Source organism: Andrographis paniculata, unplaced genomic scaffold, assembly GCF_009805555.1.
Source record: "Andrographis paniculata isolate CXL003 unplaced genomic scaffold, ASM980555v1 Contig59END, whole genome shotgun sequence".
NCBI classification, from domain to species: domain Eukaryota; kingdom Viridiplantae; phylum Streptophyta; class Magnoliopsida; order Lamiales; family Acanthaceae; genus Andrographis; species Andrographis paniculata.
This window is the reverse complement of record NW_026137594.1, coordinates 355,819-373,263: the sequence shown is the minus strand read 5'-3', so window position 1 is coordinate 373,263 and position 17,445 is coordinate 355,819. Positions and strand designations below refer to the sequence as shown.

The following is a 17,445-nucleotide window of genomic DNA, read 5'->3' as shown; positions in this document are numbered from 1 at the left end:
TAATACTCAGTCAACACCTAATAACAATAATAATAATAATTAAACAATATATATACTGTATAATTAAATTCTTCTTCACCTAAGCTAAGCTACTTCCTAAATGTTTTCTTGGGTAGATTTTACAAGGTTTTTATTATTTTAAAAAATCTTTCTAAATACTATATTTAATAATTTATTTATTTTTATACTATACTAAATTTTATTTTACGTAAAAAGAAAAATATCATATCAACAAATTTATATACTATATCCCATCAAACAATCGTTTTTAAATAAATTAATATAGCTAAATCACACTTCTACTGAACTGAATCTTCACACAGCCCCAATCCAACGGCTCCGATTTCGTCTTCAAGATCGGGAATTTGATGCCAGCCGTCGGATGCGATACGCGTGGCTGCAGTTAAACCCAACGGCCACTTGAAGGAAACCCTGAATTTGAATATTAACTGCAAAACCCTCCTTCACGTTCCAACCATAAACCCTTCGAAAATCTTCACCTTCTTCACAAATTACCTGTAATTTCTACAAATCAAGAAATGGAATCGCAGAGAAACCGAACGCCGCAGAAATTCTTCGGCTTCCATAGCTTCGCCGAGCCAGGATTTCCCGCCTCCTTCGCCGGGGCTTTTCGCGACAACATTCGCCATTTTCTAGCACGGTGCGCCGAGCCGGAGCATTACGATCTCGGGGGAATGCCGATTTGGTGCACTTTTTTGGTTTACGAAAGTAGAGGAACAGTGCTGCCCCTCTACACCATTGAAGAAGACGTTAAGCAATCTGATCGGCCATTCTGCGATTACTGCCGCTGCGCTGGTTAGTGAGAAATTGAAGGATGTTTTGATTGTGTTCTTAGGTTAATTTCACATGATCATTGCAGTTGGACGTTAAATCGAGCTCGATTGTGGTTCGTAATTTTTCCCTAGAATTTGGGGAATTTTGACCTAGAATATGTGCTTCGTAATGCAGGTTGGAGCCATCATTTAGTAACGAAGAGAAAGTATCACATGATCATTCCTGCAAATGATGAGTGGCAAAAAAGTCTTGATGAAGGTGCATTCGATCTGCAAACGCATCTTCTTCATGGTTTGATTCACTGCAATGGTTTTGGACATCTGATCTGCATCAATGGCATCGATGGAGGCTCGAAGTTCATCACCGGTAGAGAAATTATGGATCTATGGGATCGAATTTGCACTGCTCTCCACGCTCGGTAAATCAAATATTTATTACTCTCATTCATTTCTTCGAGAAATCATACTGTGATTCTAATGGTTTGCTTGCTGAATTATTCAAGAACATTCATCGTAGCGTGAATCTTGACACATTTTATGCATAATTCTTTCGATTTTTATCACTGGAAACTTTATGTTATATGAGGATCGAATTAGATAATTATGGATGTTTAGAGATTTCTTCGACAAATTTTGCAAGGAACAGTGTTATGAACCATGCTGTTGGAATACTTTGCTGCTCCGATACATATTGATTATTTTGAATCCGGACAGATTTGTTTGTTTCATTGGAGGGGGTAAAAAACTTCGAATTTAAGATGTTTCGAATTTCTGTTTAGGCAAATTTCCGTGGAAGATCTATCACAAAAGCATGAGATGGATCTCCGGGTGTTGTACGGGGTTGCATACGGGCAATCGTGGTTCGGGCAATGGGGATATCGATTCTGCCGTGGTAGCTTCGGTGTTAAGGAGCACCATTACCAAAAAGCGATCGAGTGCCTCAGCTCAATAGAGCTCGATCAAGTGGTCGACGATTTCAGCCTCGCCATTGGATGCACTTCGATCAAGCAGATAATCCACCACTACAGAGACATGAGCGATGCCGATCTCGTCACCATCCGAGATCTTTTCCGATTCATGCTCTCCCTCAAGTCCACGGCTCCATCCGCAACATTCCCATCGTGGTCCGGGAAAAAGCTCACTTTTCCGATCAAGAGAGGTTCTCTGAAATGCTCATCCGGTTTTCCTCTGAAGAGCCTCCCGAGTATAAACGAAAAGCCTGCCAAGTGTCGAAAGTTCTCAGCGCTCGCTGCAAATCTGGACAGCAGATGGCCTGTCCGGAGGCTGGAGCATGTCGCAGAAGTCATCGTCGAAGCCTTGAGAGAAAAGAGAACGTCGATGAGGGGAAGCAGCTGTGGGATGACTAGGCAGGAAGCGCGCGACGCAGCCCGGGTGTACATCGGTGACACGGGGCTGATCGATCACGTCTTGAAAGTGATGAACAATGTCATCGTCGGAAGCTATATTGTTCGACGCGCCGTGAACCGGTGCACGAAAGTGCTCGAATACACGATCCAAGATTTAAAAGGCGCGACGACGAAAGAGGAGTTTCTTCCGCTGCCTAAAGCTCCCGATTCAGCATTGCCGCTTATTCGCCACTCCGAATTCAATGTCGTCAGCGACGTCGCGTACTTGTACAGAAAACTGCTACACGGCCATTCGATCTCCGACTCCGTGAAGTTTGCCGTGCAAGTGATTCTGTACAGCAAGAACTTCGTAAAGCAGTGGCCCTTCCGAGACGACGCCGACGATTCGTTGAGATTCATCTGCAGGATGATGATGAGTTCGATGGACACGATTTCCGGCATCGGGTTCGACATTCTACCGCGAGAGTACGTCGCAGTCCCGCTCTACGCAACTGTCGGGGACCTGAAGCTCTCGGTGCAGAAAGCGATGCAGGACACGTACTGCATGATGGAGAAAATGTTCGTCACCGAGATTTTAGAGATGGAAGAAACCCGCGACGAGGAGGTCGTATTCGGCGCCGTGGAGTCAGGCCGGGAGCTTTCGATGAGGTGCTGTGGATTGGATATGGAGGAAAGCTTGAGGTATCAGGGAGGGACAGAGACATGGACTGTAAGGTGTAAGTGCGGGACGAGCGACGACGACGGGGAGCGTATGGTGGCGTGCGACGTCTGCGAGACGTGGCAGCACACGCGGTGCAGCGGGATTGAAGACTCGGAAGGGGTCCCGAGATTGTTCGTCTGCGACGACTGCTGCAACTCGCTTGCGCCGGCGAGTCGGAAGTGCAACTACGAGGTTTGGGACACGCCGTCGTTGTCGTCGTCGTCGAAAAAGCTGAAACTGCTGTATAGTGACTGAATGTACGTTAGGTAAGATTGTTTTTGTACATAGTTACAGAATTTTGTCGAATTTTTTCGACAAGAAAAGTGTTGTTTGTTTGAAGGATTGTTTGAACAATGAAGAGATTCTTCATTGATGATTGAATGGATTTTGCTCCTGTGTTTTCTTGTACAGTTCTTACTATGTTATTGTTGTTAATTATTGGGAGTTTTTAAAATGTTGTAATATGGCTAATTTTATTGTTACTATATATTATTGAAAAGAATGTAGATGAATATTTCTAAATTCTAAATCGTATTGTACAGTGTTACAAGAATTTAGTATCTTTCCATATATTAATACAAAGAATCAAAGCAATAATCGAAGTCATGTCTATGCACATTATTCATGAGTTTCAAGAGCTGAGTGACGTTTGCCTTCGTTCCTTCGCCAACGTCCATTTGCAGAACTACTAGAAGCTTCTGGAAGGCTCCAAACTTCATTGCTTCTAACATCACATTCTTGTTCTCTCCGAAGCACAGCTTCCGCAGTGTCGAAACCGCGGCTTCGGTCGCTGCGGTCGATACGGTAAGAACTTTCTTGACGAGCAACGGGATCGTTAGCGCATTGTCGCACGCGCTTTCCCTGTCGTCTTTGTGGCAGCACATGCTGTCGATGACAGCTAAGCCCTTCTCGCAGAGGCTTTTATCGCAGTCGACAAGAAGTTCGAGGATTAGAGGAATTAGTCCCATTTGGACAAACCTCGCCGCACTTTGTTCGGGAGATGATGAAATGATGATGCGATGGATGATTGCGAGGGTTGCCGTCGTGGCATTTGGGCTAATCGGGGATTTGATGACGTGGAACAATATATCTTCGATGTCCTCGTTGATTCTCATTAGGACTTCAAGAGAATCTTGATCCACTGAGACAACCTCGTTCAATACGAGGACCGTGTCTTGTTTTAAGGAAAGGTCGTTCTCACGCTTTAGTATTTGAGTCATCGTGCGAAGGGAGAGGTCGGAGTTTAACTTGGAAATGACTCTTTTGTCTAACGGCAAAACCCATGTCAACGCTGACAAGATTTCTTTGAGATGAACATCGTTTGAAGTGTTGTAATAATGTGCGAAGGATTCGAACATATTTACGAGGGCGTAGCCGATTCCATTCTTCGCCAAGCAACGCTTGTTGCTCGCATCTTCTTTGGCCAAATCCTCGATTTTTTCTAACAATTCTCGACATTTTGATCTATCTCCATTCCTCATAGCTACCTCGATTCTCGAGCAAATAGCGGCGACCTTGTTAGGGGTGGCGGGAATCCGAGGAGTCGGGATCCTCTCGACTCCACAAGACTTGTTTGCGACACACCAATCTTGGATCATTTTTCTTACCGTGTGATTCGGGATTTGGTTGAAAGTTAACAAGACCTGGTGGGTGACGGGGCACGTAGAGTTTCCCATCTCGATCCATTTTTCAATATTTTCACGATCGTACGTGATTCCTGTCGATAAAGTGACAGGATCTTTCATCAAATCTAGAGATATCGGACATCTAAAGTGAGTCGGGATCGCAAGCTCCATGTCTTGAGCGATCCCGGCTCCTTTTGAAGCTTCGAACTTTTTCGACCTCCGGAATATAGACATTGCGAGAAAATGTTTGAAGTAAGGGAAAATGCGTAGGGGACAAAAACATTGATGGGTCCTTTTATTACAATGTAAGATTTTTGTATGGTAATATGATGATTGGGATTAATAATATTGAATTTTGGTCTTTGGAGGGTCAAAAACACACAATTGGTATGATTAGGGGAAAAGGAAGGAATTGTTGAATTGAATATTTGACCGGGGGAATTTTGAATTTGTGTTGACTGCTGGCCTTCGGCTCCGGATAGATCTGCGCCGTTGATTGTGTGGGATTCTCTGTGCTATGAACGGTGTAGATGGATTATGTGATCAGGTAAGCAGAAATAAGGCTGGCCGAGGTTTGACTTGTTGACCGAGTAACGGGTCAGCGTACGGGCAGTCGATGCTGACTGGATGAATCTCCACCGTTGGATCAAAGTCGGCAAGAACGAGAGGCGGCGATGGTGTTTGGAACGCCTATTTCTTGTGGCGGTTTGGTTTTATTGGTTTTGTTTGTTTAATTAAATAAGTAAATGATTGAATATTGACTTTTAAGGATTGATTAAAAGTATTTATCAGGTTTAATTTATGTCTTATATTATTATTTATTTAAAATTAGTGATTAAATTTGTATTTTTAATGTAATACTCTATTCAGTTTGAAATATATCTATCTATCTATTTATTTTTCTATGTATAAATCTAATTATCATTCTTAAATTTTTATATTATTAATATATATTACAATTTTTAATTAAAATTTATTATTTTAAATATTTATTTATTTTTTAATAACACACGTGCGTGAACCCCTAATTTCTTGAACTGCCTAACCCTATAATCAAAGTTGGCAATTTTACAGTTCTGCTTGGTGTCACTGATACTTTTCCGTGCGTGAACCCCTAATTTCTTCGCTGTAAGTATCATCGACGATACTTTTCCGTCGAGTCTTGCCGCCGCCGTCCTATCTCCATATCTTCGACCTTTGAATTCCAATCAGGTGCTGGTTCAATCTACGTTTCTTGAGCTCTCGTTGCTGCTTGGTTTACTTATCTTTTCTGTGTTGTAAAGGGAACATGTATTGTACTCGAGGATATCCAATCTTTGCTTTCTTAACTGCTTGGTTCTATTAATATGCTTTAATTTGCATTTTGATTTTTGCAATAATGAATTGATAATTTGTATTCCGTGGAATTGTGTTTCCCTGATGATGCGAAGCAGGATCTTAATCATTTCTGATTTATCTGTTCGCCTTTTTGGTTCTGTGTTCATTGCGTTTTTAAGCTCTGGTTCTAATCATCATTCGTCAAGTATGAACATCTACTGTAATTGGATAGTTAAGATCAATTGGTTGGTTTTAAAAAACTTGAAGCCTAATAAAATTTAGTAATTCGGCGATTAGAATGTTTGGAATTCGAGTCAGTACTTGTCTAAAGGACAATTGAATTTGTTGTATAAAAAGTTGGAATCGAATCCTTCAAGTGTTAGTGTTAATTGAGTCTTGCAACCAGCACAATGCTCATGTTTAGTTTCCATCAATGCACTTAATGGATTTACATATTTTTCACAAAGTAGATCGAAAAAATGAAATCGATAAAAGGTAACCGAACCACCAACTTGAATTTGAATTCATTATGATTGGTTTTGCTCTAAATTCAAACTAGTGTAATCTAAAATTACTAACTGATTTCAGTTGCTGAGTTGATCTTAAATTCATTCGGTAAATCGATGATTACTGAACCAGATCTTTGAACAACAACTTTTTGCTTCTTTAGGGATGAATGAGTGTATAAAATTGGGAGAAAACTATGAAAACGATGAATATCTATCTAACTGGTTGATACTTCAATGAAGTTTTGAATTGCATTCACATGAATCTCTCAAAAATTGTATATGTAAGTAGAGCCTTCGGGTTGTTATAGTCCCTCACTTGAATCTGCTAATGGACCATCTGAAACAGGGAAATATATTACGCCTATGGAGCTCGAGTTACGTCTACTTGCATTGTCTTGGCTGACTTTCATACAAGTTGTCGTAAATGGATCTAAATTATTAGTTTAACTACATCGAAATGCATTTTAAGTGAATATTGCGACAAAATTCTTGTTGTAAGTTTCATTTAGTTGGAAATAATGATCAATAAAGGCGATAAATACATGTTCTAATGGAACTAACATACAAACAAAATCTGTTTTTTTGTAGGATCGAACATGCTACTTTCCACGGCGTTCTAAACATTCTCTACCCGATCACGCAGCTACACATCTTTCGAATGGACTCTAAGGCTATTCTCCACAGCGGCGGATGCCACTGCAGACGTATAAAATGGAAAGTCCGTGCCCCACCAAGCATTGTTGTCTGGAAATGCAACTGCTCCAACTGCTCGATGAGGGGCAACACTCACTTCGTCGTCCCTTCCCAAGATTTCCAGCTCGATGAAGAGTCGAAAGAGTTCTTGACAACGTACACGTTTGGCACGCACACGGCGAAGCACACGTTCTGCAAGGTTTGCGGCATAACTTCATTCTACTTCCCAAGATCGAACCCGGATGGCGTTGGGGTCACAGTCGGGTGTGTGGATCACGGAACGCTGAAGCATGTTGAGGTTAGGGACTTCGACGGGGAGAATTGGGAGAGCTCGTACGAGCAGTCGGGAATTTCGACGTTTTCGAAGAAAGTTTTGGAGGAGTGATTGTCATCCGTTGATGCTTCTTTGTATCATCGAATCATCTCAGAAGCTTTCTGTGTTGTTTTTATATATATATATAGAGAGAGATATAGTTTTGTGATGAATAAAGAGGATTGATTTTGTACTTAGAAGCTTTTCTTATGAGGGGTTTGTACTGATAAATTTAAAAATACGTTACTATTCTAGGTTTGTTGATTGATTTGGATTTTCTTCTCTTCATTTTTTTTGTTCACAAAAATTATATCAAATATTTATTTTTTATATTAAATTTAAAATTAATGTTATCTTAAAATATCAAATGATCACTTATTTACATAGATTTGATATTTATTTTGACAATTTTATCTATGTTTTGAAGTTTGGAGAACCTTCTCTTTAAATAAGTAATGAATGGAATAACAACGGTTACTTTAAAAGTACTTAGGTGTGGGGTTGGAGGCCACCCACTATTGCTTTTTTTCTTTTTTTTTTTCATTTTCTATTAATATTATATCAAATTCAACTTTAAATTCAGTTTCAAACTCAAACACACCACCCTCGAAATTTTCTTTTGAGGAGAATTATTTTATTTTTTTGCTATTATATTTAATTCGAAACATTTCAAAAATTTTATGATTCTTTATAAACATAGAAAATTTCTTTTTATACTCATTTAAAAGTAATTTATAGAACATATAAAATAAAAGCAAAAATATATATATATTTTTTTTTTAAAAAAAAAACTATAAAAAAAATTATATCGGGTAAACTAAACAAATAATAATGATGGGAATGGGACAAGTAGTCTATAAGCGATGAGCTGGCAGTGGCACAATATATCCTTTGAATGTATCAATGGTGTGGTGTCGTGTACACGGACAACATTTAATGCTTTCTATCTACTCTTTTTTTTAAAGCGAACATTAATTTTATTTAATTTAACTCAATTCACTCACATTATTTTTTAAAAAGTTTTTTAAAAAATGCTAAAATTGTTATTTATATTTTTTAGAATAATTTAGATTATATTTAAAATAAAAATATTAATTATAGATAAATATTAAAATAAAAAAAAAAACAGCATTTTTAATTAAAAAATGGAGTATTACATTGTCCCCACACACTATATATAAAAGCAAAGACTGATTACTGAACCCACTTTCTACTAAAGTAATGAATAAATTTAATAGCACTGGTTTCATAATCTACACGTCAAATGATATAAATAAAATATATACTTACTATTTATATATGTTGTAGTGTCTGCATAATTGTTTTCATCATCATTCAAATTTATTTTTATTTTTATTTTTTGATTTTCATTTAAATTTATTCTTATTTTTTTAATAAAAAATATCACTTTTTTTACCAAAATAAATAAAAATGTCTATTTTTATATATTTTTTTTTAAAATTCATGTCCGATTAAATAAGCACACAATTGGATGGCGGAGAGAAGATTTAATACTCTCTAAGTTGCGGGAAAACTCGCTCAGTCTCATTTTAGTGTAGCCTTATGAAAGTTTAGATTAAAAAATAGTACTGCATCTCATTTGTCGTGTGTCATCTGTCCCACTTGTCGTTTTTTTATTATAAAAATAAAATAAAATAAAATAATATCATTTTTAATTTTTTAAGTTATATTTTTTTTTAAATTTTAATTAGTTATATTAATTTTAATATATAATTATTTTTACTATATTATACAATAACTATTTCTACTAATATATTAATTTATATATTCTACATTGAACACCATAGTGGCAACAGGAGGATGAGGAAGTATTATTTTTGTTTCATATATGATATAATATTTGATTTTCTATATGAACAGTATGAAGTAAAATAAATTAAAAATAAAATAATATGATAAAAGATATATGAGTGTATATTTTTATTTATTTAACTGAAGGTTGATTTTTTGTTAGAGAATATAATATACTTTTTTGTTGTTCATTGAACAAAATAATAACGTAATTTTAAATGATAAAAAATATATACTAAAAATTGTATCAAAATATAATTTTGTTTGAAAATAATTGTTTATATTTTACAAAATAATAATAATAATAATAGAACCAAACCCAAGTCAAACACTAGATTTATAATAATAATAATAATAATAATAATAGTAGTAGTTGTTGTTGTTGTTGTAGTAGGCTCGTATGGAATGGTGCAATGACTAGTAATATGTGAAATGATCTTATGAGTGTAAGATCATTGATTTAAAATTTTGTGACACATTTTGATCTAATTTTTTATTATTTCAAATTTGTATTTCTAAAAAATATAAAATATATATATAGATAGATAGATATTATTGTGGTCTGAGTTTGACTGATGAGTAAGTCTAAGTGTTATAAAAACCATTATTAAATTGCCACCAATATCCCTCGTGATGCTTCTGCCAATTATTATGTTCTCTCAATCTCTTTCTTCTATGGATCAGATCAACTCTCACTCACTCACTCACTCGCACCTCATTTCAACTTGCATTTCTTTAATTTACCTTTTTTATTATTTTTCAATTAGAAAAATATATCCATATTTGTTATAAAATTTGCAAATCTTGTACTTTTAACTTAGGAGGGAAAGAATAAAATATTTTATAAAAAGTTAATATAATTTTATAAAAAAATAATAATGTATATATATAGCCTCGAAAGAAAGCAAAGCATGGGTGGTTCCATTCCAAGCAATGCCATACTCTTCTCTTGTGTTATGTCACTATAGCTGACGCCTGATCACCGCCGCCACGTCACCTTTATTAGTATTAAAATATATTTATATTTTATATTTCATAAATATGGATTTATAATGATTATGATTTGTTTATTTTGACACAAAATTGTATGTTTATATTATTTGGCCTCCGGGTCTTTTCAATTTTTTTTTTTTTTTTATAAAATATTTGATCATACATTGTTTTAATACCAAATTCAATTTTTTTTTTCAAATTTATTAAAAAAAACATACTCAATTGTAATACCATAAAAAATGACCCGTTGATGTCATGAATTTAAACTTGTCTTTAAATTCTATTGTCACATAGTATAATTTATCTATTTCTTCAATCTCGGCTAAGTGTTTTTTGTTGTAGGCACGAGAATTTAAGAGGGATACATTTAATGAATAATTTAAAATATATTAGTGAAAATAATTATCTTATAAAAAAAATAATTTTAGATTAAAATTAAAATAATTAATTAATATAATTACAAATAAAAATTATAAATTAAATTTTTTAAATAAAATTTAAATATATAATATTTTTCAGAAAAAAAAAAAGAAATAGAACAAATCAAAATAGAAAGATGGAATAGTATATAGGTGAGACGAGAGATTAATTTACATGCATTCCTTCCATCCCCAATATATACATTTTGCTTTTTTCGATAAATATATATATATACACATTTTGTTATTTTGAAAGTCCATAACAAATATTTTTTGAAAATACTTTTATTTTATATTACCAGTAAAAAATAACTCGTATATCAACTTTTTTGCAAACACAGTGACTGCTTTATAAATTTCAAAATATTACCTTAAATATTTATTTTATATAGTATAAAATTAGTCCAAAAAAAAAGGCGAAGATACAAAGAAGCAGACCCTAACAAAAACCTGTGTCAATATGCATGCAGCTGTCCCTTAGCATTGATGAATTATTATTATTATTATTATTATTATTATTATGAGAAAGCTGGAAACCGCGTCTCCCCTACATCCACCCATCATTAAATCTCCGCCGTTGATTCACTCACCATCTCATCCGTATAAATAAATATCCTCTCTCTCTCCCCTTCACTGTCTCACTCACTTCATACTCCTCCACAGCTAAGCTAAGCTCTCTCTCGCTCACCATCAACAATGGCGTCTTCCAGATCTCGCCGTCTTTCTCTCCTCCTTTTCTTTTTTATTTCTATACCTTCTTTTGCACTTGCTGCTCATCGATTCGACAATCGGATTTCCATGGCTTTTCCTCTTTCTATCGCCGCCGGTAAGCCTTCCACGGCGGCGAACCGCCTGTCCTCCTCGCTGCTCCAGAGAAAGACGAAGACTCCGATTCCGACGCCGGCGCCTCCGTTCGATTATAATTACAAGTCGGCGTTTAAGTATTCGATGGCGCTCGTCGTTTCGCTCCCTATCGGAACGCCGCCGCAGGCGCAGCAGATGGTGCTCGACACCGGAAGCCAGCTGTCGTGGATTCAATGTCACCGGAAATCGCCGAAGAAACCGCCGCCGGTGACGTCGTTCGATCCGACGCTTTCGTCGTCCTTCTCCGAGCTCCCCTGTAACCACCCAATCTGCAAGCCGCGAATTCCCGATTTTACCCTCCCGACGACTTGTGACCAAAACCGCCTCTGCCACTACTCCTACTTCTACGCCGACGGTACTCTCGCCGAGGGCAATCTCGTCAGAGAAAGATTTGCTTTCCCCCGGTCCCGGACCACGCCGCCGCTCATCCTCGGCTGCTCCGCCGAGCCCAGCGAAGCCGAGGGTATTCTCGGGATGAATCTCGGACGGTTATCGTTCGTCTCTCAGGCGAAAGTTCCTAAATTCTCCTACTGCGTGCCGTTCCGGCGAGGTCAGGACAAGGTAAATCGCACCGGCGCGTTCTATCTCGGCCGGAATCCGAATTCCGGCAAGTTCCGGTACGTCAATCTCCAGCGATTCTCCCAAAACCAGCGGATGCCGAACCTCGATCCGCTGGCCTACACTATTCCGATGACCGGAATCAAAATCGGCGGCACGCGTCTGAACATCTCGCCGTCGGCTTTCCGGCCGGACGCCGGCGGCTCCGGCCAGACAATGATCGATTCCGGCACGCAGTACACCTTCCTGGTGGACGCGGCGTACGAGAAGGTGCGGGACGAGGTCGTCCGGCGAGCCGGAGTTAAGCTGAAGAAAGGCTACGTGTACGGCGGCGCGATGGACATGTGCGTCGACGGCGGCGATACGGCGGCGGCGGAGACGGGACGGCTGATAGGCGACGTGGCGTTTGAATTTGAAAACGGCGTGGAGATATTGGTACGGAAGGAGAATGTTCTGGACGACGTCGGGGGTGGGGTCCACTGCGTGGGGATCGGACGGTCAGGATCGCTCGGCGTGGCGAGTAACATTATTGGGAATTTTCATCAGCAAAATCTGTGGGTAGAGTTTGATCTGATTGGTCGACGTGTGGGATTCGGTGAGGCCGACTGTAGCAAATCACTCTGAGGACATTTCTGTAAATTAGCGTATGTAGGTTTAGGAATTAGGAGGAAATCAAAGTCTAGAAAAGCAAATATAGAGAGAGAGAGAGACCAGTTGTACCTAAGTTATAAGACAAAGTTTGGTTGTAAGATTTTAAATAATTATCTCTAATCATGTTTTTTTTGGATGATATAAAATTTATATTGATTTATTTAAACATAGGGTAAATGTTTTGAATTATAGTACTATATAGTTATAGAATTATGTTATATATATTGAATATAATAGATGTTTGATAATATGTTGAACATAAAAAATAGCAATTTGTTTTATTGTGTTTTTCCTATCTATTTTCGCTAATTTATCTTTTTTCTACAAAATATTCATCAAATAATTATTATAAAATAATTTTTTACTATTTTAAAACACACCAAAACCAACCCAAGAATTTTCTGCATAATATTCTATATTAACTTAATAATTTCAAAGAAGAAAAAAAGTAATTTCATATCCACATACGTCCAGATATAACTCAAGCCCCTTCTTCTGTGTTTTTAAATATAGCTTTCAATGTTACTTTTTCTTTTTATATCTAGACATACATCCAAACACAAATTAAAGTTTTTTTTTTTTTGTTAAATACATTTTTTTTTTCTTTTTGATAAATTACATTCAAATATCTATTTTAAAATGTTAGATCAAATATTTATTCAAACTTAAAAAAAAAAAAAAAAAAAAAAAAACTGGAAATCTCACTGTCATTTTATTGAACAGTATTGAATTTAATTTATATTGCACTATATATTATAGATAAGATATGTTCTTTTTATTTCTGTAAAACAACAGTTGGATCTATTCTAAATTGTGTTGACTCAAGTGTATGTATGGTCTAGATGTGTTTTTTGCTATTCTAATGGACAACATGATTGAATCTATTCTAAATTATGTTGTCCTACATATATTGTTGTATTGAACAACATTATTGAATCTATTCTAAATCATGGTGACCATTATTGAATCTATATACTATATCATTTTGACCCCCACATGTGTATAATTTTTATGCTATTCTATAGCGTGTGTGAAATCTAATTTTAAATCAACACTATTGAATCGAGAGTAGTATAAATTAGCCAATGCATACATATAATCATTATTTTTTTTTTTTAATGTGGATTTTAAAAAATGATAAGTTCTTGATGAATTATTAGTGTCTGTAGTAGACTCAAAGAACCCAAAAAAATGTTTTCTATTGTACAAGATAGAAATTTTTTTTAATTGAAAACTCTTTGAAAACAAACGCACCCTAAGATGCCAAAAGGGATGAGAGAACGAGAATTGAATCCAAAGAATAAGTTCAAAAAAAGCTTTGTCTCACCAAAAAAACCTCAAAAAATTATTACATATTTGTCTCAATTTAACAAAACCAGGCAGAATGGCAAAAGCTTAACCTATAGCACCAACAAGTTCTCCGTATAAAGATTTCGATCTAGCAAAAATCAAAGGGGCAGTAAGAATTTTAGTACCTTGTATTCCGAGAAGCACAATTATATATCAGGGCTGATAAACATCAGGAAGCCGCAGCCCCACACTCGCAGCAGATTTTCCAATTACCTTTTTCATTTCATCAGACCGATCCACGGCAATGTTGTGTGAAAACAGCAACTCCTGTAATCACATAATGTCAACATTCCTCGCTCCTATTTGCAATGACAACTTGCAAGGCAGTTTGGACATCTCTTATCATACAATATTAGTTCAAGTCGATGATCATTCTTGAGAAGAATGAAAATAGATATGGTCAATAACAATTTATATTGGAGCAAATAATCATTCTTAAAACAATTTACTTCTTTATTGCTGCACAATGGCATCCTGCTAACAAAACAATTTAAGTAAAGCAGCCTTAAATCCTTCAATGGTGTTAAGTATATTGGTTTTTGCAATTTTGTTGTTCAATCTGTTGAAGGACTCCCAATAAAAACCTTGGAAAATCTTATTAAATGAAATTAAAAAGATTTTACTTCCTTCTTGTGGCCAATCTAAGGTGACTTGGATTTTCTAACAACTCCTAAAATAATTTCAGTTTTTCCACCAATCCAATAAGCATGCTAGCTTCCAGATGTAACAAAATTGTAATCTAGAGGAAAAAATATAGTCAAATACTAGAAAAGTAAATTTGAAAACCTATAGATATATCAAGTAAATAAACTTCAGATTCAACTTCCAATATTTCGTGAAATTGATGTCATTAGAACTCCAACATATCCCATCAAACAGGGTTCTCAGGCCATTGAGAAGTCAAGTATTCCACGAAATGGCCATTGCAACATTCTTTAAATCATTTACTACTATAGAACACATAGGAGCGTGTTCTGTTACACGAGACTCCGAATCATAAAGAATTAGGACACAATATGGTTTTTATTACTTTGGCCCAACTCCCAAGTAGGTAACTAAACTTGCAAAATTCACAATTTAGTAAAACAAAGAAAATTTGACTAGTGAGAGATTTCCTAAATCAGGGGCAAGGGCAAAGGCAAAGGCAAAGGAAGCATGACTTGACCTGGCTGTATCCTTAAAATGTCCACAGACGGATCATAGAAAACAATTTACTGGCAAAATATTAGCACTATTTACGAACTCTAACAATAAAGCACTTCCACTCCTGTGCTTCTAATTAACAAGAAGCAGTTGGAGTGTGTTTGTAAATTCAAACTTCTACTTCTAACTAGTTACAAAATTTTAACTAGAGACTTCGTTGTGCTTCTAATTCTAATAGATTGTTCAGTTTTAGAAAAATACAGTAGTTCTGTTTTAACATTTTAAATCTTAGTGAAACTAGACCCAACCACCAACATATCTTCCCAGAAATCATTGATTATATTTTTACTATATTTATGTTAAAAACATCATCGTCGTCGTCGTCGTCGTCATCATCATCTTCTTCTTCTTCTTCAAATTTTCTTAAGATAGCTATGAAACCATACTTTTCCTAGGCATCCAAAATTCAAAATTACCTTCTAACTTTTAAATTTGTAGTCTATAACCTAATTTCCAAACACTTCAGCTACAACTTTTAAGTCTAACTTCAAAATTTATTCTCATTTTAAGTATAAGTAAACGGCAGACTTTGTGCATACGGTGCCAGAATACAATATTTGAGCAGGAATTATACAAATTATCTATAATCTTGATGTATTTGATAATGTGTAATTCATGTAAATCTACAATGATAAAAAGGCAAATAATACTCAAAATTTACCTATGAAGTTGATAGCAGAAGTTTGAAATAAATAATCATTGCACATAGCTGTGGAATTCATTCAATTCCAATAGAAAAATGCTAATCCCATTTGAGTTTTCATCTTTGCACCAATGCTTGAACACCAAAAGTAATACTCCCTTCATTCACCTCTATAAGTTACATTTATCTCTTGCGTCGTTGTATCAAACATTAAAATTATTCGTATATTTATATATTTTCTTGTACAAATATCATTATATTAGTATATAAGCCACTAATAGTTGTACTTTTATCATTTTCTCTTAATTTGTAATACGTTTTGATATAATAATCAATATTTAAATATCCCAAAAAGTAAATGGAAGTAAATGGAGTATAACTCAAATACTTGCCAAGCAGAAAGTAGACACAAAATTAGCCCTACAAATTAACGCCGAAATATTTCCCTAAGCCAATCATTATATGCAACAGAGTAAATAATATTAACAAAAAGTGAATATGAGAGTGAAAAATAAAAGCACCTTATGGTGGTGGACGCTCTTAAGATAGAAAGTATAATCGCTGGCAAGCTTCAGATTCGGCGAGCTGTTGCTGGCATCCTTTCTGAATTCATGGCTGATGTAATCGAAAAAAGGGGAATTACGTTTCTTTTTTCCAATATGCTGCTTCACTGCTTTGAGAAGGCTCCTGTAGACACCCTTTGTCGTTGTATTTGCTCCATGGATGATTGAAGCCATCTTTCTCACCGATTCTTCCTCTCAAAATTCAATTCACCTTCTGTCGCAAACCAATCAACAGCGGAACATTGTTAAAAAATATAGAACAGTAACAAATAAATGAAGCACCCTATATATAGACAAAAAAAATAAAAATAATAATTGCAAGATTTACATCTAAAACCCTCAACAACAGAAATTTAATGCTTCAACAACGAACTGGCGCAAATCCGCTGCTAGTAAACGATTTATACAGAAAAATCCTGAAACTGCCAACAATCGCCGATCTCTACCGAACCTCCTTCGACAGAGAATTGAAATTACAAATAAGCAAGGAGGGGAGGAAGAAATGCTGATGGAAGTAGACATCTCCAACCGGTTTTAAACCGGCGATTGCCATCAAACCGGTTTTGATTTTGATTTCAATCTTTTTAAAACTGTCAACAGTTAGATTTCGGATCCAACCGGCGGCTCATTATTTTTTTATTTGAAATTTGAATAAACATCAATATTAATCCGAATAAAACCTATTTTTTATACTATTCAAAAATAATTATCAAAATAATCCTATATAAAAAATATCTTACTTGTCAGGATTTAAACTTGATTTTACTGTTTCAATTTTTCTTTCCTTAAAAAAAATATCAAATCAAACACCAAATTTTTATTTATTTTATTATACTAAAATCTAATTTTACATTCAAAATATCGTATGAACACATATTTATATCACATCAAAAACTATTTCAATTCAAAATTTTATTATTCAAAATCAAAATCCAAAATTGAAACCTCACAGGTGTTTCCGATTCATTATTTTTTATTGTACCGTTTAGGTTTAAATAGAATGACATAGATTCAATAGTGGTTAAAAAATCACTGAATCTTCATATCAAAAAGTATTATAATTATCTTACA

At 35.6% G+C, this 17,445-nt stretch overlaps 5 protein-coding genes across 6 annotated transcripts; 3 read left to right on the top strand and 2 right to left on the bottom strand.

The window, feature by feature from the left end:
• Positions 1–341: 341 nt before the first annotated feature.
• LOC127258357 (PHD finger protein MALE MEIOCYTE DEATH 1) lies at positions 342–3,184 on the top strand. The gene is made up of 3 exons (XM_051285162.1): positions 342–816; positions 970–1,213; positions 1,574–3,184. The coding sequence occupies exons 1-3, from the start codon at positions 540–542 to the stop codon at positions 3,114–3,116; spliced, it is 2,064 nt and encodes a 687-aa protein (XP_051141119.1). The 5' UTR covers positions 342–539; the 3' UTR covers positions 3,117–3,184.
• Positions 3,185–3,370: 186 nt separating this feature from the next.
• Positions 3,371–4,770, bottom strand: LOC127258337 (U-box domain-containing protein 21-like). Its single transcript, XM_051285136.1, has one exon. It carries the CDS (start codon positions 4,718–4,720, stop codon positions 3,434–3,436), a length of 1,287 nt encoding a protein of 428 aa, XP_051141093.1. The 5' UTR covers positions 4,721–4,770; the 3' UTR covers positions 3,371–3,433.
• Positions 4,771–5,530: 760 nt separating this feature from the next.
• On the top strand, positions 5,531–7,606 carry LOC127257827 (uncharacterized). Its single transcript, XM_051284305.1, has 2 exons — positions 5,531–5,698; positions 6,901–7,606. Exon 2 carries the CDS (start codon positions 6,971–6,973, stop codon positions 7,388–7,390), a length of 420 nt encoding a protein of 139 aa, XP_051140262.1. The 5' UTR covers positions 5,531–5,698; positions 6,901–6,970; the 3' UTR covers positions 7,391–7,606.
• A 3,559-nt stretch (positions 7,607–11,165) lies between these two features.
• On the top strand, positions 11,166–12,781 carry LOC127258213 (aspartic proteinase PCS1-like). Its single transcript, XM_051284977.1, has one exon. The coding sequence runs from the start codon at positions 11,239–11,241 to the stop codon at positions 12,586–12,588; it is 1,350 nt and encodes a 449-aa protein (XP_051140934.1). The 5' UTR covers positions 11,166–11,238; the 3' UTR covers positions 12,589–12,781.
• Positions 12,782–13,918: 1,137 nt separating this feature from the next.
• Positions 13,919–16,909, bottom strand: LOC127258212 (uncharacterized). 2 transcript variants are annotated; one of them, XM_051284976.1, is made up of 3 exons: positions 16,703–16,909; positions 16,333–16,585; positions 13,919–14,232 (listed from the first exon to the last, which is right to left on the bottom strand). In XM_051284976.1, exons 2-3 carry the CDS (start codon positions 16,546–16,548, stop codon positions 14,119–14,121), a joined length of 330 nt encoding a protein of 109 aa, XP_051140933.1. In that variant the 5' UTR covers positions 16,549–16,585; positions 16,703–16,909; the 3' UTR covers positions 13,919–14,118. The 2 variants fall into 2 exon arrangements, with proteins under 2 accessions (XP_051140933.1, XP_051140932.1); XM_051284975.1 differs by having other exon boundaries at positions 16,333–16,588; positions 16,703–16,905.
• Positions 16,910–17,445: the final 536 nt, after the last annotated feature.